The sequence below is a fragment of the Bos javanicus genome, chromosome 15, assembly GCF_032452875.1.
Source record: "Bos javanicus breed banteng chromosome 15, ARS-OSU_banteng_1.0, whole genome shotgun sequence".
In the NCBI taxonomy this organism is placed as follows: Eukaryota; Metazoa; Chordata; class Mammalia; order Artiodactyla; family Bovidae; genus Bos; species Bos javanicus.
Window position 1 is genome coordinate 81,971,578 of NC_083882.1, and position 22,832 is coordinate 81,994,409.

General features: G+C 40.3%; 2 protein-coding genes, 1 non-coding gene and 1 pseudogene across 3 annotated transcripts; 1 reads left to right on the forward strand and 3 right to left on the reverse strand.

Moving 5' to 3' along the window:
- Positions 1-504: 504 nt before the first annotated feature.
- LOC133261127 (olfactory receptor 5B2-like) lies at positions 505-1,455 on the reverse strand. Its single transcript, XM_061439681.1, has one exon. It carries the CDS (start codon positions 1,450-1,452, stop codon positions 505-507), a length of 948 nt encoding a protein of 315 aa, XP_061295665.1. The 5' UTR covers positions 1,453-1,455.
- Positions 1,456-6,554: 5,099 nt separating this feature from the next.
- Positions 6,555-6,627, reverse strand: TRNAE-UUC (transfer RNA glutamic acid (anticodon UUC)). Its single transcript has one exon. It is a non-coding gene; the product is annotated as a tRNA-Glu (tRNA).
- A 7,799-nt stretch (positions 6,628-14,426) lies between these two features.
- On the forward strand, positions 14,427-19,198 carry LOC133261128 (olfactory receptor 5B2-like; annotated as a pseudogene).
- Positions 19,199-19,443: 245 nt separating this feature from the next.
- LOC133261511 (olfactory receptor 5B3-like) lies at positions 19,444-20,419 on the reverse strand. The gene has a single exon (XM_061439984.1). It carries the CDS (start codon positions 20,386-20,388, stop codon positions 19,444-19,446), a length of 945 nt encoding a protein of 314 aa, XP_061295968.1. The 5' UTR covers positions 20,389-20,419.
- Positions 20,420-22,832: the final 2,413 nt, after the last annotated feature.

The window sequence follows — 22,832 nt, forward strand, 5'->3', positions numbered from 1 at the left end:
TACAGATATGAGATAGCTGACTAGAACATAAATGACAGAGTGGCATTAACACTTTCAAGACATTTATTGCCAAAAAATGGATAGCATTATTATTATTTTCAGTGAAATTTTCAAAACAAAATGTGAAGAGTTAGTGCCCATAAGATTAAGATAAAAATGAGTGAATCCTGTGCATCCTCTTATTCTAATAGGGCTATTTACCTTTGGTAAATTTCACATGAATGTGCCTTTTCCCCCCAAATCACTCAGTAATGACTGAAGCATTGGTTTATTAAGCTGCTATAATTATTTAGCTCTAGATAAAATACACCAACAAAAGCACACACTTCATTAAAAGCTTTTATTATATTTTGTCTGCGTTTTAAATGGTTGGAACTATTCCTCAACTAAAGAGAGAAAAAATATGAGGCAAAATCTATATCCTACCATCCCAAATGGCCATTGTCATTTGAGTCATTGCATGGAGCAGATTCAAAGGGGTAAAATAGCTTTTGTAGACTCTACCTACATGAAGAGAAAATCTAGAGAAACTTTCACCTTCTCAGCAGCTTTGTTAAATGCACCCTTGACTTCTCTGTTCCTCAGGCTGTAGACCACGGGGTTCAGCATGGGGATGAGGATTGTATAGAACACGGATGTGATTTTGTCTGTGTCCATGGAGTGGCTGGAGCTGGGCTGTACATACATGACGATGACAGTCCCATAAAATATGGAAACAGTAGTGAGGTGAGAAGCACAGGTAGACAGAGCCTTCTGGTACCCCTCTTGTGAGTGCACCTTCAAAATTGTCATAAATATGAACAGGTAGGAAATCAAGATTACAAAAAGTGCAAACAAGACATTGAAGCTTGAGACAAGAACAAGAATCATTTCACTGATGCGTTTCTCAGAGCAAGAGAGAGTCATGAGTGCTGGGACATCACAGAAAAAGTGATGGATCATGTTGGACACACAGAAAGAGAGACTGAACGTGTCTCCAGTGTTGACAGAAGCATTCAGAACACCACACGCATAAGAGCCTACGACAAGACAAGCACACCTATTTTTCGTCATGGAGGTGGTGTAATGTAGGGGCTTGCACACTGCTGCGTAGCGGTCATAAGCCATTGAAGCCAAGAGATAACTTTCCACAGTGGCAAAGACTATAAAAAAGAACATTTGAGCAGCACATGCATGGTAGGAGATGACTTTGTCTGCTTTTAGGAGCCCAGCCATTGCTTTTGGAGTGACAGTGGAGGAGTAACAAAAGTCCACCAGAGACAGGTTACAGAGGAAAAAATACATAGGAGTGTGGAGACGAGAGTCCAGCAGGATCAACGTGGTCATCCCCAGGTTCCCAATGAGAGTGAGGAGGTAAATGAAGGTGAAGATTATAAAGAGAGGAATCTGCAGCTGTGGGTCATCTGTGAGTCCGAGCAGGATGAAATCGGTTACCTCTGTGCTATTCTTCATGGATTTGAGAATCACAAGATGCTCTTGTAATGAAAATTAGGGAGAGAGTGATGCAGAAAGAAGAGTTGCACAGAAATTGAAACGCACAAGCATTATTTATTACAATAGGATTCACAGAGAAGATTCTTCACGGACACCTTTCCAACATGTAAATTTTCTATATGAATAATCTGAGTTACAGGAAGGGATAATGAGCTTGGAAGGTTATATGCCTGGAATGCATTGATCTCTAAATCAGATTTTTGAGTCTCCCAAGAGGTGGAGCTACTGGTAAAGAACCTGCCTGCCAATGCAGAAGAGGTAAGAGATGCCGCTTGGATCTCTGGGGGCAGAAGATCCCCTGGAGAAGGGCATGGCAACCCACTCCAGTATTCTTGCCTGGAGAATTCCATGGACGGGGAGCCTGACAGGCTACAGTTGATGGGGTTGCAAAGAGTCAGACACGACTGAAGTGAATTAGCAGCCCACGAGCTTATGCTTTTATAGTGCTCACGTGTATTTATTTAATACTCTCATTGCTGCTAAGTCACTTTCATTGCATGAAAGTGAAAAGTGAAAGTGAAGTCGTTCAGTCATGTCCAACTCTTAGCGACTCCATGGACTGCAGCCTACTAGGCTTCTCCATCCATGGGATTTTTCCAGGCAAGAGTACTGGAGTGGGGTGCCATTGCCTTCCCCAATACTCTTATTATTCTTATTAAATTGATAGTTGTTATGACTATTTATATATAAGTAACATGGCAACAGAGAGATTGAGTAATTGATTCAAGTTTACATGGCTATTAAGAGACAGCAATGCTTTAGAGCCATCAGAATGGTTTCCAAAGTAAACAACATTAATGAATTTGAGTTGGTTTTAATCTCATTCAATTTACATTTGATTATGGTATCCATTCCACCAAGTTTTATGCTTGGGATGACACACTAGAGTAAGTCACAAATATGTGCATAGATGCAGTAAGATACATGCAGCATTAGAGACAAATACAACCTGCAAAATAAGGGCTAAAGAGAAGGTAAGATATTGGGTTCTCAGGAGACAGGCACATGTATTCCCATATAAACCCTACCATTGACTACCTGGGAGACCTTTGTCCTAAACTAAGTTTCCTGAAGCTCTTTTTTATCTATCAATAAAATGAAGGTGATATTGGAATCTACTTCAGAGTTCTTGTGAGAGTTAAATGAAATAATCATGACAAGCAATTCATATAATGTGGGTGTTCACTGCAATCTTGATGAGCGCTATCTATAATCTTATAATTAAGATAGAATGATGGAGCCTATTGATTTAGAAAAGGTTGGTGACAACATGCAGGGCTTTAAGGCATGGATGGGTTTTTAAGTATTGTAGTTTTATTTTTGATTTCTACTTTTTTCATACACTATGTCCACTTGGACCTTTCTTTCTTTCTTTTCTTTTCTTTTTTTTTTTTTTACACTGTTTCCCAGTCTGTCTTCCTGTCTTATATTATTGGCTTTGTCAACTACTCTATGCAGGAACCCAGGGATCTGCAAGACTTCTTTTAAGTACTTTTTTTAGTTTGATACCCACTTTAGCTTGTGTTGAATGACTCCTCTCTTAGACTCATTCTTAGAGTCATTACTGTCAACTTTTAGCTGGATTGCAGATGCTGAGGGCTGAAAATTCATGTCTGTGGCATTGACTTTAACCTTGCAGATTGTTCAAGAGCAAGACAAATGCTTTAAGTCAATTAATTTGTACACTAAGTCTTTGCGAGGGCATGCATTTTCTGATAACTACTACTTGTTACCATTTTCTTCCTGGTCCTTCCACACATTCCTTCATGTGTCTGAATTGATTGTATTTGTATATAAGCACATCACTCAAATCATAGTATAAGCTGTAATTTTTTGTTTAGCATTTGCTATGTTTTATGATGACAGGTCAATTCTTATTGGGCCCAAAAGGACAATCCAGTAAAGTAATGGCTTCTTAAAATTCACAATTTAGTCACATGCACATAATACTTGTCACCACATTAGAGAACATAAACACACTTTCTAGTGTTAGAATATGGGCATATTTGGGAGCCATTATTTAGACTGCTACAATGGGAATGAAAAAGTATGCAATAGATAAATTATCTATAGAATTAGAGATTATTGAATCTGAGGTGTCTTCATAGATCGTGTGGCCAAATTCCTAGTTGTGTCTATTAATCAACAGACATGCAAAAAGAAGTATTAACTTGTCCAAAGTCATATATGTAGAATGAATCCATTCCCAAATCACATTTACGGGGATTAGTGACAGCTCTGACATAATGCTTATGTGCTAGTTTATCTATCAGCTAGACAGAAATCAGACAAGTGGGCAGGCAGATAGATAGAAATATAGAGGATAGTGGATGGATGACTGGGTGATGAATGGATGGATGGAGAGATAGGAGATTAGACAGGAGAAGGAGAGTTTGTGCATACATATTCATATCCATATACATATAAGCTCCTAAGATCCCCTGGAGGAGGGTATGGCATGGAAAAACAACATGTGTTTATGACCCATTCAATCAGAGCATCATTTAATCTAGGTTTTTGCTCAGTCTCTGAAGGAAAGCATCTTGACATATCCTAAATATTACTGTACTACCTCCTGATTGAAATATTTTTGCATTTAAATACTAGATCCATATGATGATTTCAGAAAAGTATTCAAAGAGCCAGATATGAGCTCAGAAACTCATAAAATGTGTGACTGCTTCTGCATGAATTGCATTTTTCACTAAAAATGAATATTGAATATAGGAGCTTACCATGTTCTTTGAGAAAAGGAAAAGGCAATCTTGAAATATGAATCTGAAGTCAGAAGTCATCCTCAAAATTATTTGGGGAGATTGTCTCTCACTATCTGCTTCAAAAGTTCCAATGTCCCTGAATCATAAAGAAATGAAGAAAAGATAATTAATATGGAGCTAGGAAGCTTGAGTTCAAGTCTCACATCTAGTGGGTTTTTCTGAGTATTTGTAAGAGTTCTTTATCTTCTGCCAAGTTCAGCCTTTTTATTTACGGTATTTAAAAAAGAAATAATAAAATTGTCACTCCCACATACTTTGCAATATTTCACCTATAAAGAGCAAATGAATGCATTGAAACATGTAGAATATCATATAAGAAACGAATCACCAGTCCAGGTTCGATGCAGGATACAGGATGCTTGGGGCTGGTGCACTGGGATGACCCAGAGGGATGGTACGGGGAGGGAGGTGGTAGGGGGGTTCAGGATGGGGAGCACGTGTACACCCGTGGCGGATTCATGTTGATGTATGGCAAAACAATACAATATTATAAAGTAATTAGCCTCCAATTCGGAGAAGGCAATGGCACCCCACTCCAGTACTTTTGCCTGGAAAATCCCATGGATGGAGAAGCCTGATAGGGTGCAGTCCATGGGGTCACTAACAGTCAGACATGACTGAGCGACTTCACTTTCACTTTTCACTTTGATGCATTGGAGAAGGAAATGGCAACCCACTCCAGTGTTCTTGCCTGGAGAATCCCAGGGACGGGGGAGCCTGGTGGGGTGCCGTCTATGGGGTCGCATAGAGTTGGACACGACTGAAGCGACTTAGCAGCAGCAGCCTCCAATTAAAATAAATAAATTTAAATTAAAAAAAAAAGAGTAAATGAGAGTTGGTCTATAAAAGACCTTAGACCTCTTCCTTTAAACAAGAATTAATAGAATTTTTACCATAGGGCATTTCCCCTGCTATCTTTAAAGACTCTCTATAAATAGCTTAAGGAAAGGCCAATGTGTTGACTAAAATGTATTAGCATTCACCTAAATAAATAGTGAACAAATGGCCTCTGCTCAGTCTAGCCTTTAAAAACTAATGCCATGTGGAGTCATCATAAGATTTTAGAGACTAATAAATGGGAGCCAGGAGAAAATTATAAAGGTACATTGCTCTTGGGGGAGCAGGTGTCCTATGAGAGCAGTCAATTTTTCTTTCCTCACTTATCTGGGGAAGAAACAATTCAACTGCCCACAGGGACATAGCTTGGTATGTTGAGGAGCACACGGATGCATTTTTCAGAAACTCATGTCACCCCCCCCCCATATTTTATTAAGATGTAATTTATGTACATGAACAGCAGATTTAATCCATTTAATTTACTGTGACTGTTGAGACTTGAACTATCAGTTCAGTTCACTTCAGTCGCTCAGTTGTGTCCAGCTCTTTGTGACCCCATGGACTGCTGCACACCAGGCTTCCCTGTCCATCACCAACTCCGGGAGCTTGCTCAAACTCATGTCTATTGAGTCAGTTATACTATCCAACCATCTCATCCTCTGTCATCTCCTTCTCCTCCTGCCTTTAATCTTTCCTAGAATCAGAGTCTCTACTAAAATTTTATTTTGTTTTTATGGACAAAACATTTTCCTTTTTCACCTTTCCTTCTTTTAAATATTCTAGCCAAAGATCAGGCTACTGCAAGTGTTAGGAGGCTGACAATAAATTGATTTCTTTTATGGGTTTGCAGTGAACACACAGATATGGCACAGGGAGAAGAAAGATGGGAATTAAATCAACTTTAATACTGATAATTTAAAATTTTGGTTTAGATCTCTAGGAAGATAGGCTTCTTTCGATCTGGAGTTACCCTCTTGTATAGGCTAGTGGTACCCTATCTACAAACCCATGGCAATCATTTTGTCTGTGTAGAGTACCAGCTCTTACAATGAGGGCTTATTTTTGCTGCTAGAATATGTTCAGTCTATGTATGAGCCATATAATTTCTCTGGTGGCAGGCATCAGTCGTTGGCAGGTAGAAGCAGAGTGGTAAATCCCTCAGATTCTTCATCTTTCAGGTAGTAAAACTCTGAGACAGGTCTATACTGTCTTCAAGTGACCCGGGTGTAACTGAGCCCTAGCTGTCCACAGGTAACACAGGTAACACAGTTGTCCACAGGTAACACACTCGCTCATGACGCCTGTATTGGCCAAGTTTCTGGTCCTGGTTCACTTGCTTGCTACTCACTCAGTGCTTTCTTCTGTTAACTCTAAAATACAACTATTTGAAATGAAATCCCCCCTCTCCTTTTTTTAGCCACATCAGTCAGTTTGTGGTATCTTAGTTTCCCCAACCAGGGATTGAACCTGGGACCCCAGCAGTGAAAGTGCAGAGTCCTAACCACTGGACCCTCAGGGAATTTTCTGAAATACAGTCCTTGACTCTGGGTCTGCTTAGGGAAAATCTAACCTAATATTTATCCTAGGACTAGTGGTCTCTCCTTTGATGGGTGGGCAGTACCTATCCCATTACTTTTTCTACATAAATAAAGCAGGATAGAAGATCAAAGACACCTTTGCTGGAGGCAAGGGTGAAGAAAAAGAAAGAACAAATTATGCTCTACTCCTCTTCCAAATGCCCCAATCTGATGAATTACTCTCTTATCTCCTGCTGAAGCAATTTCACTGAATTTCTGCACCTGTAGATACTATACTAACTTTTGATTTTTGTATCTCTGATAATGTTTGATTTTGCCCTCACATTCAAATAGTAGTCTATCTGGCTATAGAAATCTAGATTGATATTTATTTTGTCTATTTTTTTAAGCTATCAGGCTGCTGAATAATCACTTCAATTTTTTTTTAAATAAGAAAACTGATTTAGGACAATTACTATTGTTTCTCTGTTATGTTTCCCTCTGCAGCAGATTGAATTTCTTGTGTGTCCTCCTCCCAGTTCATAATTTGAAGTCCTAAGACACAGTGCCATGGCATCTGGAGCTGCGGCATTGGCAGGCACTTAGAGTCAGATTTCATCCTGAAGGTGGGGGGTTCATAAGGGGGGACTAAATGCCCTTACTTAGACAGCATACTAAAAAGCAGAGACATTACTTTGCCAACAAAGGTCCGTGTAGTCAAGGCTATGCTTTCTCCAGTAGTCATGTATGGATGTGAGAGTTAGACTATAAAGAAAGCTGAGCGCTGAAGAATTGATGCTTTTGAACTGTGGTGTTGGAGAAGACTCTTGAGAGTCCCTTGGACTGCAAGGAGATCCAACCAGTCCATCCTAAAGGAGATCAGTCCTGAATGTTCATTGGAAGGACTGATATTGAAGCTGAAACTCCATTACTCTGGCCACCAGATGCGAAGAGCTGACTCACTGGAAAAGACCCTGATGCTGGGCAAGATTGAAGGTGGGAGGAGAAGGGGACAACAGAGGATGAGATGGTTGGATGGCATCACCGACTCAATGGACATGAGTTTGAGTAAACTCTGGGAGTTGGTAATAGACCGGGAGGCCTGGTGTGTTTCAGTTCATGGGGTCACAAAGAGTCGGACATGACTGAGCGACTGAACTGAACTGAACTGAAATGCCCTTAAAAAGAAAGGAAGAGACATTAAGAGCTCTCTTTCTTCACCATGTGAGGATGTAGCAAGTTGGTCATCTGTAAGACTAAAAGAATGCTCTTTTCAGATATAAATTGACCAGCTACTTGATCTTGGACTTCTCAGCTTTTGGAAGTGCAAGAGATAAATGTTTATTGTATAATCTATAGTATTTTATTATTTCAGTCTTAACTAGATATTTTCTCTAGCATCTAAAAAGTTTGATCTTTGTATTTATTTTTAATTTGATTTGAAAATAAAATTATATAAATGTAAGGTATAAACACAAAGATTTATTCTACATATAGTGAAATGATTATAGCAATAAAGATTACTAACACATCCCTATCCTATATTTATTGTATGACTACATTTAACTGTCATTTATTATACTTTTCAACTCCAAATCTATTGGTTCCATTTATAATATCTTGTTGATATTCTCTATTTGTTGAAAAAGGATTCTCAATATTCCTTTAAACCTTTATTCTATATTTAATTAAATTCTTTTTTTTTTAATTTTATTTTATTTTTAAGCTTTACAATATTGTATTAGTTTTGCCAAATATCGAAATGAATCAGCCACAGGTATACCCGTGTTCCCCATCCTGAACCCTCCTCCCTCCTCCCTCCCCTACCCTCCCTCTGGGTCGTCCCAGTGCACCAGCCCCAAGCATCCAGTACCGTGCATCGAACCTGGACTGGCGACTTGTTTCATACATGATATTATACAGGTTTCAATGCTATCCTCCCAAATTTCCCCACCCTCTCCCTCTCCCACAGAGTCCATAAAACTGATCTATACATCAGTGTCTCTTTTGCTGTCTCGTACACAGGGTTATTGTTACCATCTTTCTAAATTCCATATATATGCATTAGTATACTGTACTGGTGTTTTTCTTTCTGGCTTACTTCACTCTGTATAATAGGTTCCAGTTTCATCCATCTCATTAGAACTGATTCAAATGTATTCTTTTTAATGGCTGAGTAATACTCCATTGTGTATATGTACCACTTCTTTCTTATCCATTCATCTGCTGATGGGCATCTAGGTTGCTTCCATGTCCTGGCTATTATAAACAGTGCTGCGATGAACATTGGGGTACACGTGTCTTTTTCCCTTCTGGTTTCCTCAGTGTGTATGCCCAGCAGTGGGATTGCTGGATCATAAGGCAGTTCTATTTCCAGTTTTTTAAGGAATCTCCACACTGTTCTCCATAGTGGCTGTACTAGTTTGCATTCCCACCAACAGTGTAAGAGGGTTCCCTTTTCTCCACACCCTCTCTAGCATTTATTGCTTGTAGACTTATGGATTGCAGCTATTCTGATTGGCGTGAAATGGTACCTCATAGTGGTTTTGATTTGCATTTCTCTGATAATGAGTGATGTTGAGCATCTTTTCATGTGTTTGTTAGCCATCTGTATGTAATTAAATTCTTTAAGGATATTTAAGACAATTGATTTAAAATCTTTCACTAGTAAGTTCAATGTCTGTGCTTCTGTTAATTTCTATTTTTATGTAGATGCAACATACTTTCATGTTTTTTAAATGTCTTTTATTTTTTGGTTGAAAACTGGACTTTTAGAATATTATAGTGGGATAACTCTAGAGACCAGAATCTTTCTCCTCCCAAAGTTGTTCTGTTGTTGTTGCTGCTTGCTGTGGGTTGTAATCCTTTCACAGAGAGTTTTCTACACTATTTTTTAAGAGGTTATAGTTTGTTATGTGAAGTTTCAGAAGCCTCTGTTCCTTTGGCCTGAGGTCAGTTATGGGTTTGACATATACAAATTTTATTTTTGGGAGATCCAAAATCACTGCAGATGGTGACTGCGGTCATGAAATTAAAAGATGCTTCCTTCTTGGAAGAAAAGCTATGACCAACCTAGATAGCATATTAAAAACCAGAGACATTACTTTGCCAACAAAGGTCCATCTAGTCAAAGCTATGGTTTTCCCAGTGGTCATATATGGGTGTGAGAGTTAGACTATAAAGAAAGCTGAGCGCTGAAGAATTGATGCTTTTGAACTGTGGTGTTGGAGAAGACTCTTGAGAGTCCCTTGGACTGCAAGGAGATCCAACCAGTCCATTCTAAAGGAGATCAGTCCTGGGTGCTCTTTGGAAGGACTGATGCTGAAGCTAAAACTCCATTACTTTGGCCACCTGATATGAAAAGCTGACACATTGGAAAAGACCCTTATGCTGGGAAAGATTGAAGATGGGAGGAGAAGGGGATGACAGAGGATGGGATGCTTGGAGGGCATCACCAAGTAGATGGACATGCATTTGAGCAAGCTCTGGGAGTTGGTGATGGACAGGGAAGCCTGGCGTGCTGCAGTCCACGGGGTAACAAAGACTTGGAAATGACTGACTGAGTGAACTGACTGAAACTCCATGATTAAGTCATGATTTTTATGATTTCAGTTCAGTTCAGTTCAGCCCCTCAGTCGTGTCCGACTCTTTGCGACCCCATGAATTGCAGCATGCCAGGCCTCCCTGTCCATCACCAATTCCTAGAATTCACTCAGACTCATGTCCATTGAGTCGGTGATGCCATCCAGCCATCTCATCCTCTGTCGTCCCCTTCTCCTCCTGCCCCCAATCCCTCCCAGCATCAGGGTCTTTTCCAATGAGTCAACTCTTCGCATGAGATGGCCAAAGTATTGGAGCTTCGGCTTTAGCATCAGTCCCTCCAATGAACACCCAAGACTGATCTCCTTTAGAATGGACTGGTTGGATCTCCTTGCAGTCCAAGGGACCCTCAAGAGTCTTCTCCAACACCACAGTTCAAAAGCATCAATTCTTTGGTGCTCAGCTTTCTTCACAGTCCAACTCTCACATCCATACATGACCACTGAAAAAACCACAGTGTTTGTTAATTGCTATAAACCTTTGAACACTTTTCAGAGTTATGACAAAAATTTGATTCTGAAGATTTCTGCTTGCTCTTTTGGTGTTTCTGTGCAATTCCTTAATTTGCCATTTTTCCTGCCTTATCTCTTTTAAGAACACTGGCTATTGCATTTAGGACCCACTGAATAATCTGGGTTAATTTCCCATGTAAATACTGTTAACTTAATCACAGCTGCAAAGTGTTTGTCACAGAAGATAACTGCATTAGTCAGCGTGGACTTCCATAACTTCATGCCGCAGGCTGGGTGACTTAACAATAGACACTACTTTTCTTACATTACTGGAGGCTGGGAATTGCAAGGTCAAAGTGCTGGGCAGTTCAATTCCTGGTGAGGACTCACTCTGTGGCTTGCAGATGCCAGTCTTTTCACTGTGCCCTCACGTGGTAGAGAAAGAGAGCTCTGATACTTTTTCCTCTACTTATAAGGCAGAAGTTCTATTGGATTAAGGCCCAACTGTTGTGACCTTACATAATTTCATTACCTCTTTGTCATCCCTGTCTCTGAAACAGTCACATTAAGGGCTATATCTTCACTATGTTAAATTTGGGGAGGACGGACATGATTCAGTCCATAACAGTAGCCATATAAAGGTCCAAGATATTAGGGGCTCATTTCTTTGGAGACATTATTCAGCCTCTCACAGATTTGCTTCTCAATATGCTACTATGTCCATTACAGTTTGCTTTGTGAAAAAGAGCACTTCTGAATGTGGTCACTAAAAGATGTCGGTTAATGAAGGTGTCATCATCCACAGCAGCAAATTGAGCTACAAAATTGAGCCTCCTCAGTCTGTCAGGAGAAGAGACAACTAGTGTGTTAGGTATATGCTTTCACCCACCCTGACATGACGCGTTTTTCCAAAGTCCATCGTCTACAATTAGTAAATATCTCTGCTGAGTTGCAATGGAGCAGTCACATGTGAGGGAAAGCTAATTGAATGTTTGAGTACCAGTATATTTGTGAAACTTCCTATACCAAATGTTGAGAATAAGAAAAGAGTAATATTTAACCTTAAGGGACACCTGATATTCCTGGAAATTGTACTCCCCTTGGTATAGATGTCATCTCATGATCCTCCTAAAAATCTTTTGATGATTATGTGCTATCATCTCCCTCTTTACAGATGAGAAACTAGAGTTTGGAGGAGTTAAATAAATTACTTAAGTTTAGGGTGACGCCATCTCCATGCATAGAACAAATGCGTGACCACTAGATTTGCTGCACTAAAAAATGTGTGATGTCTTTTGGTGGAGTGTGAGTGAGTGAAGCTGCTCAGTTGTGTCCAACTCTTTGTGATCCCATGGACTGTAGCCTACCAGGCTCCTCCCTCCATGGGATTCTCCAGGCAAGAGTACTGGAGTGGGTTGTGAGATCAAAGGCAAAAGGTCAGACGAAATCATGGATCTAATTCCTTTGTTGAAAGAAAGTTCCTAGGACAGAGCTGTGGTGGTAAGGCAAATGTGGATTTTAAAGAGGATTTTATGAGATTTCTTTGAGACATCTTTGTGAAAAAGCAAGAAAAGATATGAGACAAGAATTAAATTTTAAAACACAATAAAACACTGAGCCCTGGGAAAGATATAACACAAGTGGAATGCATTGCAGGTGGGAACCAGCTAGTTGAACAAATTCAGAAAACCGTTTGACGTTCTTTTTCAATTAAGTGTATATTTACTGTATGGCCAAGCTATCTTTCTCACAGATACTTACTTAAATGAAATAAAAACCTATATTTGCAGAAAAACTCTTTAGGGTATATGTTTAGATCAGCTTTATTCATAATTACCAAACACTAAACCAACATAATGCTCCTCAGCTGAGTAACAAACAATCTGTAATGTCCAAAAAATGGAGTACTGCTAAAAAATTATATACAGAAAACAATTAAGTAGTTTCCAGGGGCAGTGGCTAGGAGAAAGAGTGGACCACAAAGAATCGTGGGTTTCATTTACATGGTAGAAGTGTTCTATAAATGGTTAGATAGCTATACATATTTAAATTATTGGAATAATACACACAAATTTGTGGATTTTGCAGTTTTGCAATTATGCATTTAAAGAAAAAAAAAAGAATGGCAAGTAATACCAAAATATGCATGCACACTCATATGCAGTAAGGTCTCCACAGGGTGTTACTTCTTCCCTGGGAAGGTGGGGTGAGGAGCTGCAGATGGTCCCATGGGGGCACTCCCGGAGAGCTCCATGTCTCTGTAACTCACTCCTGGTTCCCTTATACCAGCCTCTGAAATACCAACAACACTCCAAGCAACATCAATTTAGAGGGACTTGACTGCATGCCAAGCTCCTTGGTTATCATACACTCACCCGAATGTTAATCATTGTCCTTGCACACAGGTCTCCCTCCTACCTGAGGAATTGCTATGAGCCTACATTGTTGCCAAGGAAATCACCTCAAGATAAAAGTTATGTTGAATAACTCTAAAATGGTAACCCTCTCTACTGAGTTTTTCAGTAGACCTTCCCTTATTTGCTATTTACAGACACCATTCTGTAAGCTACATGGGAGGAGTAATTTCACATGTTTATTTTACAAACTAGGAGAAGGTGACACCTCCAAGAGCACAGCAAGGATTAATGGTGGATTTGGGACTTGAACCTGGGTTCTTGGGTCCCTGTTAGTCCTGGTTCCTGGGTCCTTGTTAGTGTTTCATCCTGATCTTTCACTGTCTTAAGGTCCTTGGAGTCGTTTGACCACTACCTACAGTTCAGCTTCTTTATCATTACTTAGGCATTATTTCATGGCTGAACTTCTGATTTCACACTCACTACTCAGGATTGACTGTCCCTTCTCTTCAAGAAGTGAGATAATTATTCCATAAACACTATTAGTGAAAAGTGTAATTCATGCAAAAACAATGGGAAACCTATACATACTATGAGTTTTTTGAGCATAGAAATGATGTTTTGAAACTTTTTTCCAAAATAGTGATTTGAGATTGGAGTCTTAATATCCAAATTTCCATTGGTGAGAAATTTAATGGTACTTATAAACCCTCCTGTTGCTTCCTAAAGAAGAAGTATAAAAAATAAGACAGATGGTGCTCTGATTGAGCAGGTAGCGATATTTTTTTCTTGTTCATTAACAGTTGGTCTCTCATTAAAGTTAAAGAAAAGATAAGTGTGAAGGGACTATTCTTTAAAGTACACAGAGAACAAAAGGAAATAAATAAATCAGCAAGATCTAGCAGCAATTTAACCTTTTACCACCCTTATATTTATTGGTACCTTTATATGTGTTGACAGTGAGGTGACTAAAAGCCCCTGGATTTTGATTAGATGAAAATTAGGCTTCAGTCTTGAATTTTTAGACTAGCAATAGAATTGTAGAATATCATATAATCTCTCAAGTCTCTAACTCCTTTAATAGCAAAATAAAAATAATAGTACTACACATTGTACTCATAAACACACACAGAAGCACACACATACTCACACACACAGTTACATGTGAAGCTCTTAATATTAGACCAGGATAATTTTGAAGTAGAAATTGCTAATGCTAATGCACTTAAATTTAATTGCAATGTCTTTTTTGTTTGTCACTTTCCCCCTTTATTCCTCACTACTGCAGTACCTCTCCTAATTCCCAAATAGCACTGGTGGAGACCAAGAGAGAGGTGACACAGGCCATCCTCCTTTGACTAAGAGTGCCCAGAACTGTAGGTCCTCCTGTTTTTCATGTTTGCTATCGTTTACCCCATCCATGAGGTTGGAAACCTGGGAATGATCACACTGCTTCTCTTGGACTCTTGTCTGCACAATCCTACACATGTTTCTTCAGTAATCTGTCTTTGGCGAACTCTGGTTACTCCTCAGCTGTCACTCCTGTAGTAATGGCTGGATTACTCACTGGAGACAAGATCATCTCCTACAATGCCCGTGCTGCTCAAATCTTTTTTGTAACCTCTGCAAGTGTGGAACCTTGCCTTTTGGCCTCAGTGGTTTATGACTGCCACACAGCATTACACAAGCCCTTGCATAACATCACCGCCACGACAACACATGTGTGTGCACATCTGACCATGGGATCCTATGTCTGTAGTTTTCTGAACGCTTCTTTCCATGTTGGGGACATATTCGGTCCTTCTTTATGCAAGTCCAACATAGCCCATCACTTTGTGATGTTCCAGATGTCCTGGCTCTCTCTAGGTCTGATAAGCACATTAGTGAAGTGGTTCTTGTTTTCATCATGAGCTTTAATGTCTTTTTTGCTCTTCTGATTATATTGATTTCCCTGTGTATTCAGTTCAGTTCAGTTCAGTCACTCAGTCGTGTCCGACTCTTTGTGACCCCATGAATCACAGCACGCCAGGCCTCCCTGTCCATCACCAACTCCCGGAGTTCACCCAGACTCACGTCCATCGAGTCAGTGATGCCATCCAGCCATCTCATCCTCTGTTGTCCCCTTCTCCTCCTGTCCCCAATCCCTCCCAGCATCAGGGTCTTTTCCAATGAGGTGGCCAAAGTACTGGAGTTTCAGCTTTAGCATCAGTCCTTCCAAAGAAATCCCAGGGCTGATCTCCTTCAGAATGGACTGGTTGGATCTCCTTGCAGTCCAAGGGACTCTCAAGAGTCTTCTCCAACACCACAGTTCAAAGGCATCAATTAACATTTGTAATCTTGAAGATGCACTCAGCTCAGGGCACCAAAAGGCCTTTTCCACCTGTGCTTCCCACCTCACTGCTGTCTCCATCTTCTACGGGACCGTCATCTTCATGGACTTACAGCCCAGCTCCAGGCACTCCACAGACCCAGACAATGTGGCATCTGTGTTCTACTCTGTGCTCATCCCCATGCTGACCTCTGTGGGGTATAGTCTGGGGAACATGGAGGTTAAGGGTGCATTCAAGAAAGTCATTGAGAAGGCAACATTTTCTACAGATTCTGACATTGCAGTATGCCCAGTGTGTGTGCTCAGTGCTCAGTCATGTCCACGGACTGCAGCCCACCAGGCTCCTCTGCCCACAGAATTTTCCAGGCAATAATACCGGAGTGGGTTGCCATTTCCTAAGATGGGATCTTCCTGACCCAGAGATTGAACTCACATCTCTGTTTCTTGCATTGGCAGGTGGATTCTTTATCACTAGCGCCACCTGGAAAGCCCAGTAAGTACTGCTGCTGCTGCTGCTGCTAAGTCGCCTCTGTCGTGTCCGACTCTGTGCGACCCCATAGACCACAGCCCACCAGGCCCCGCTGTCCCTGGGACTCTCCAGGCAAGAACACTGGAGTGGGTTGCCATTTCCTCCTCCAATGCATGAAAGTGAAAAGTGAAAGTGAAGTCGCTCAGTCGTGTCCGACTCTTAGCGACCCCAGGGCCTGCAGCCTACCAGGCTCCTCCGTCCATGGGATTTTCCAGGCAAGAGTACTGGAGTGGGGTGTAAGTACAGGAACCTTTATTAATTCCTCTCAGATTTTCCCCATGCAATAAGTTATTTTTTTAATCCCCACACTGCATTTAAATTCCTGAGATGGCATCCTTATCTTTTCAAAAGTCTGATTTTGGTAAAAAGAAAACATATTCAGAAATTCAATATCTGAATGATGATAGCTAAGGAAAAGCATTAGAAAATTTGGGACCTGTTTGTCAAAACTTACTTCTGATATTTGATTCATCGTGTGGTAATGTACTAATTATGTACTGATGTATTTGATTTGTCATTATTATGGGCACGTGCACACTGGAATGGGAAATTTGTCAGAGGTAAATGGAGCATGGCTAGTTTTTGATAAAAATAATTTAAATTGTTAGTTGAGATATTCAGTATAAAATTGTGTCTAATAGCAATTATTCCTTTTGTGAAATAACTTTTAATATTCTGAATAGAAGGAAAAATTATAGTCTTTTAAATGAAAGTGTCTACTCTTTTGGAGCATTTTGTTGAGAGATACATAAATATCATATTTTAAATGAATCAGTGTTTCTGTCTTGACTGAGTCATTTTTGTTAAATCAACATGTTGCCATCAGAATTTTTAAAAAGATACAATAATTATCCAAATTCTATAGCTTGGCTTTCTCTGTGTGTTCTACACGCTATGGGTTTGGACACGCTGTTTGCTGTTTATTCGCTCAGTTGTGTCCAACTCCTTGCTACCCCATGGACTATAACCCGCCAGTTCTCCTCTGTCCATAGGATTCCCCAGGCGAGAATACGGGAGTGGGCTGCCATTTCTTTCTCTAGTGGATTTGGACATATGCCTAGTCCAAATGAAAGCTTTCCAGGTGGCTCTAGCTCTAAAGAACCTGGCTGCCAATGCAGGAGATATAAGAGACATGGGTTCCATCCCTGGATCAGGAAGATTCTCTGGAGAGGGCATGGCAACCCACTCCACTATTCTTGCCTGGAGAATCCCATGGACGGAGGAGCCTGGTAGGCTACAGTCCATGGGGTCACCAAGAGTTGGGCACGACTGAGCGAATTCACTTTCACTTTCACAATGCCTTAAGGGAGATAATGGAAGCCTGGTGTGTACCTCACCCCAGAGCCTGTCCTCCATGCACAATGCTATGCCTTCCTCTCAGAGTCGCCTCTGTTGATGGACAGGCCCCCATTGAGCCAGTTCTTCTACACATGCTCTATGCACATATCTTTTACTTTCACATGAACCCTTGATGAGGTGAAGTTGAAAATTTTGTTAAATTAAATTTGATCTAAATATACTTAAAGCCAATCCACCCTGACTATTCATTGGAAGGACTGATGCTGAAGCTCCAATACACTGGCCACCTGATGAGGAGAGCTGACTCATTTGAAAAGACCCTGATGCTGGGAAAGATTATGGGCAGGGGGAGAAGGGGACAACAGAGGATGAGATGGTTGGATGGCATCACCGACTCAGTGGACATGAGTTTGAGCAAGCTCCGGGAGACGGTGAAGGACAAGGAAGCCTGGTGTGTTGCAGTTGGACATGACTGAGAGGCTGAACAACAATGCAGATCATAGTCTTAGGAACCACGCAATGTAGATTCAAGGGTTGTCTTGGGTCCAAGGCATGGCTTGGCTATTAATACTCTTTATTTTATTCATTTTATTATTTTGCATTGAAGTACAGTTGATTTGCAATATTATATTAGTTTTGGGTATACAACAGTGATTCAATAGATTTCCAGATTATATTCAATTTAAAGTTATAAAATATTGGCTCTATTCCATGTGCTCTATATTATATCCTAGTTCATACTTAACCTCCTTCCTCTATCTTGCCCCTTTTCCTTGACCTCTCCACACTAGTGACCGATAGTTTGGTCTCTGCATTTGTGAGTCTGTTTCAATTTTGTTACATTCATTTATTTGTTTTATTGTTTTATTTCACTTGTAATTGAAAATATGCAGTATTTGTCTTTCTTTCTCTGACTTATTTTACTTAGCATAATACCCTCTGGGTCCATGCATGTTACGGTAAATGGCAAATTTTAATTCTCTTTATGGCTGAATAAACCAAACCAAATAAAAGCAAATACACAAATAGAGACAACAGAATAGTGGTTTTTAGAGGTGAAGAGGGCTAGGGGCAGGGTGAAACGGTTAAAGGAAGTAAACTGTATGGTGATGAGTAGAAACTAAACTGTCAGTGATGAATGCACTGTACTGTATACAGAAGTGGCAATATAACATTGTACACACGAGACTTGGATTTCCCTGGTGGTTCCAGTGGTAAAGAATCCATCTGCCAATGCAGGAGATATGGGTGCTATCCCTGGGTCAGGAAGAGCCCCTGGAGAAGGAAGTGGCAACCAACTCTAATGTTCTTGCCTGGGAAATCCCATGGACAGAGGAGCCTGGTGGGCCATATAGTCCACGGGGTTGCAAGAGTTGGACATGACCTAGTGACTAAACAGTAACAATGATATGAAACTTATATAAGACTATAAACCATTTAAAGGGAATTAATAAGCAGCATTGGCTTATTTTAAAGCAACTGCAAACAGAAAAATATACAGTGTTATTGCTATCTCAGTGCATTTTTTAAAAAAGGTGAATGTTGGTAGTCATGGATGAAAAATTTAAAAATAATTATATTATTTTCCTTCCATTTTCCTTGTACTATGGCTATTGTATCCTTTTGAAAACTGTGATGTGAAAATTCAGCTTAATAAAATGACTCAATCAAGACAATTATTAATTCACTTAAGATGGTATATTTATACATCTGTCAGTAAACTATGCCAACAAAATCAGCACATAGTTTCATCAAAAGTTTATTATTTTTTTCTCAGACGAAGACTTTTAGAACAGATATTCAGCTAAAGAAAGTCATATTAGATATAAATTTATATTTTAATCCACTAATTCACTATTCTCATTATTTTTAATACAAACAAACCCTCTCCGTCTACCTCTTGCTACTTTTCTTCCCCTACGCGCGTGTGTCTACAGGCCACAGGCGCCCTCCTGTCCACGGGCTTGCTTCTTTTCCTGCTTTGCCTGTGTGCTCTAGCACATGCCGTAGGTAAATTGCATGTTGAACATGTTAATGTCCTTAACAAGCTTTTTGACAAGCAGAACCACAATATTTTATGCTTCTCTTTGGCCACCCTCATTTAGTTGTTAGATTTCTGAACACGTTTCCTTATTCTAGACAATATACTTTAGAAAAAAATAAGGGTGTTATTCAGCACTTAATTTCTGCATGTGACTCAGTGAATGGGAAAAATGTGAGCAGAGTAAAACTGGATCATTATGTATTCTAAAATGTTAAAATGACAATCTTAGAGACAATCTTGCCTTCGCAATCATCTTCTTGAAAGCACTCTTAACCTCCTTGTTCCTCAGACTATAGACCAAAGGGTTCAGCATGGGGATGATCATGGTATAGAACACAGATGCAATTTTGTCAGTGTCCATGGAATGCCTGGAGCTGGGCTGTAAGTACATCGTGATAACCGTACTATAGAAGATGGAGACTGCTGTGAGGTGGGAGGCACAGGTGGATAAAGCCTTCTGGTATCCTGCAGAGGAGTGCATCTTCAGAATGGCAATAAATATGAATATGTATGATATTAAGATAACCAGGAGAGCAAAGAAGATGTTGAAACTGGCTACATAAACAAGAACCATCTCACCAACATACGTATCTGAGCAAGAGAGAACCATGACTGCTGGAACATCACAGAAAAAGTGGTGGATCACATTGGGCCCACAGAAAGAGAGACTGAAGGTGATTCCAACATGGATGGAGGCATTCAGGAAGCCACAGACACAGGGGCCTGTGGACAGACCAGCACACACGCTTGTCGTCATAGTTGCGGTGTAACGGAGGGGCGTGCACACTGCTGCATAGCGGTCATAGGCCATTGCTGCCAAGAGGAAATTTTCCATAGTGGCAAAGGCTGCAAAGAAGAACATCTGAGCAGCACACACATTATAGGAGATGACCCCGTGGCCTTTCAGGAATCCAGCCAGGACTGTGGGAATGACAGCTGTGGAGTAACCAAAGTCCACCAGAGACAGGTTACTGAGGAAAAAGTACATGGGCGTGTGGAGATGCGAGTCCAGGAGCACCAGCAGGATGATGCCCACGTTTCCAACCACATTGACCAAGTAAATGAGAATGAATATTATAAAGAGGGGAACTTGCAGATTTTTGGTGCTGGTTAGTCCTAGGAGAATGAACTGTGTCACTTTGGTCGTGTTCTCCATCCGGGTTACTTAAGAATCAGATGTCTAGAGCAAAGAGAAACAAAGGAACAGAGCTTCAAATTTAGCTAAGATTGCAGTAACAGCGAAACTGAAATGTTTATATCTCATGAACATTTTTTCGTTACAGAAATGATACGTGCTTCAAGATTCTCCACATCTAAAGCATGGACTTATGAGTGAAACTTAGTGTATTATTCATCTAGAATTCCAAACTATTGAATGAGGGATCGTAATGAATCATCTCTCCAGTTTTTAATTCTTTCAGATATGTCAAAACACGATCATTTTGGAGTTAATACCTCTGACAGTTCAGCTTTTCCTCGCCTATTAAATTCACACACTTCTTTGCTCTTTATATGCGAAGGCCCTTGTAGACACAAGAGGAGAGTAATTTGTATTTCCACAAATACTCACTGGCAAGTCAAATTCTGTTCACAGATAAAGCATTTCTCAAGTTTGATGTGTCTTTACCAAATTTAAATTAAACTGAATTTAGCTCTGTTTAAATTATGTATTGTCTTCATTGGTCCAAACTCAGTGTTAGAGGCTGCACAGAGAAGTAACTGAGACTTAGATGCATAGTGTATGTAGTGGGGTAACTGGAGGAGTGGGGCGTGTACAGCCAGCAGACGCAGTTCTCAAAGGAAGACACGGCATTAGGTGGAGAGTTTGGACTCTGAGAAGAGCCCAAGTTAACGGCCTGAGTCTTTGGTCATCAACTGACATTCCTGAACCAGTTGTTCTCCAACTGAAAAATTAAGATAGTAAGGAGACCTAACTCAAGGTGTTATTGAGAATTAAGTTAGATAATACATGAAAAACAATGAGCAAAAAGCTGAGTGTTCAGCACAGTCTGAAGAAGATGCTATTACTACTAAACATGAATAGTGGTTTTCTATGCTGGTTTGAGAAAGGTGGATGATGGTATGCAGGGCTTCAGGTGAGGATGAGTTTTGAGTCCTTGTAACCTCCTCTTCATTTTGCTTTTTGCTCACACACCACTTAGGTCCTTTCACTTTTTTGGTGCTTTCCAATATAGCACCCTCTGTTCATGCTCTGCCTGTATAATTGTCTGCTCTGCTCTGTCCACGTGAGCCATTCTTTTGCTTAATTTTTTTTTAACTTGTATATCAGCTTAAGTTGAAATAGTCTCCTTTTCTTCTTTTTTCTTATTACTGTTTATCCAATAGTTGAATCACAGATGTAGAGGGTTGAAAGCTCACAGTTTGTGGCTTACCTTTAGTTTGTAGATCTATTTTGTTAGCAAGCTTTTTGTTTTAAATATTTTAAATTTAAATGTATATATGGACTATGGATACTTACCTTACTCCTTGACAAAATAGGACAGTTAATCCTGAATAGTAAGTTTGAAGTCAGAAATTTAGACATGAAATAATGCATAAATGTTGTTAGAGAAGTCATCTCTCAGGCAGTGGTAGAAATGTTCCAAGGTCTCTAAGGAAGGGAAGATGAGGGGAAGAACACTAGTATGTGGTCAGGTTCTGAATCTACCATGCATTCTTTCTGCGCCCTTGGAGGAGCCACGTATGTCCTCCCTGTTTGTAAAATAAATACAATTAAATTACTTCTCCCATATAATTCACAAAATTGCCTCTGTAAATGGCAAATAAAGGAAGGTCTGTAAAACACTAAGAGGTTATTATTTTAAGGTTGCTTAGTATAATTTTTCAGACAAAGCAATGGCACCCCACTCCAGTACTCTTGCCTGGAAAATCCCATGGATGGAGGAGCCTGGTAGGCTGCAGTCCATGGGGTCGCTAAGAGTCGGACACGACTGAGCAACTTCACTTTCACTTTTCACTTTCACGAATTGGAGAAGGAAATGGCGACCCACTCCAGTGTTCTTGCCTGGAGAATCCCAGGGACGGGGGAGCCTGGTGGGCTGCCGTCTATGGGGTCGCACAGAGTCGGACACGACTGAAGTGACTTAGCAGCAGCAGCAACAGTATAATTTTTACCTTGGGGTATTTTCCCTGATGACTGAAGGCTCACAGCCAATCCTTAGGTCAGTTGAGGACCTGCCAGACTAACAACCCGCATTTATTAACGTGCAGATTAATAAACGGTGGTAACAGGGGCTCAGCGTGCAGTCTGCTCCCCTGAAATGATGTTGACTGGAACCAGAGTGGGATTTCAGAGACTAATGCGTGAGAACCAGCAGGGAATTACAGAGACATCCATCTCTCCAGGGATGACCTCCCAGGAGAGCAAGAGGGCGTCTACAGCTCATCATCCTACTTTCCAAAGGAGGAAGCGATGTGACTTTCTGTGGGGCTAAGCTGGATATTTTGAGGGTCAATACATTTGTTGGTATTACTTGTTATATTTCTTGTCATAGCCCCCATTTAAAATTGATGTATAACTTACAAACAGTAATATGCATACTTTTTAGTTTATGGTTTTAAGACTTTGGTCAAATGTAG

Excerpts from the sequence above, each read along its gene's own strand:
- LOC133261127 (XM_061439681.1), bottom strand. The coding sequence starts at position 1,452 with ATGAAGAATAGCACAGAGGTAACCGATTTCATCCTGCTCGGACTCACA.
- LOC133261511 (XM_061439984.1), bottom strand. The coding sequence starts at position 20,388 with ATGGAGAACACGACCAAAGTGACACAGTTCATTCTCCTAGGACTAACC.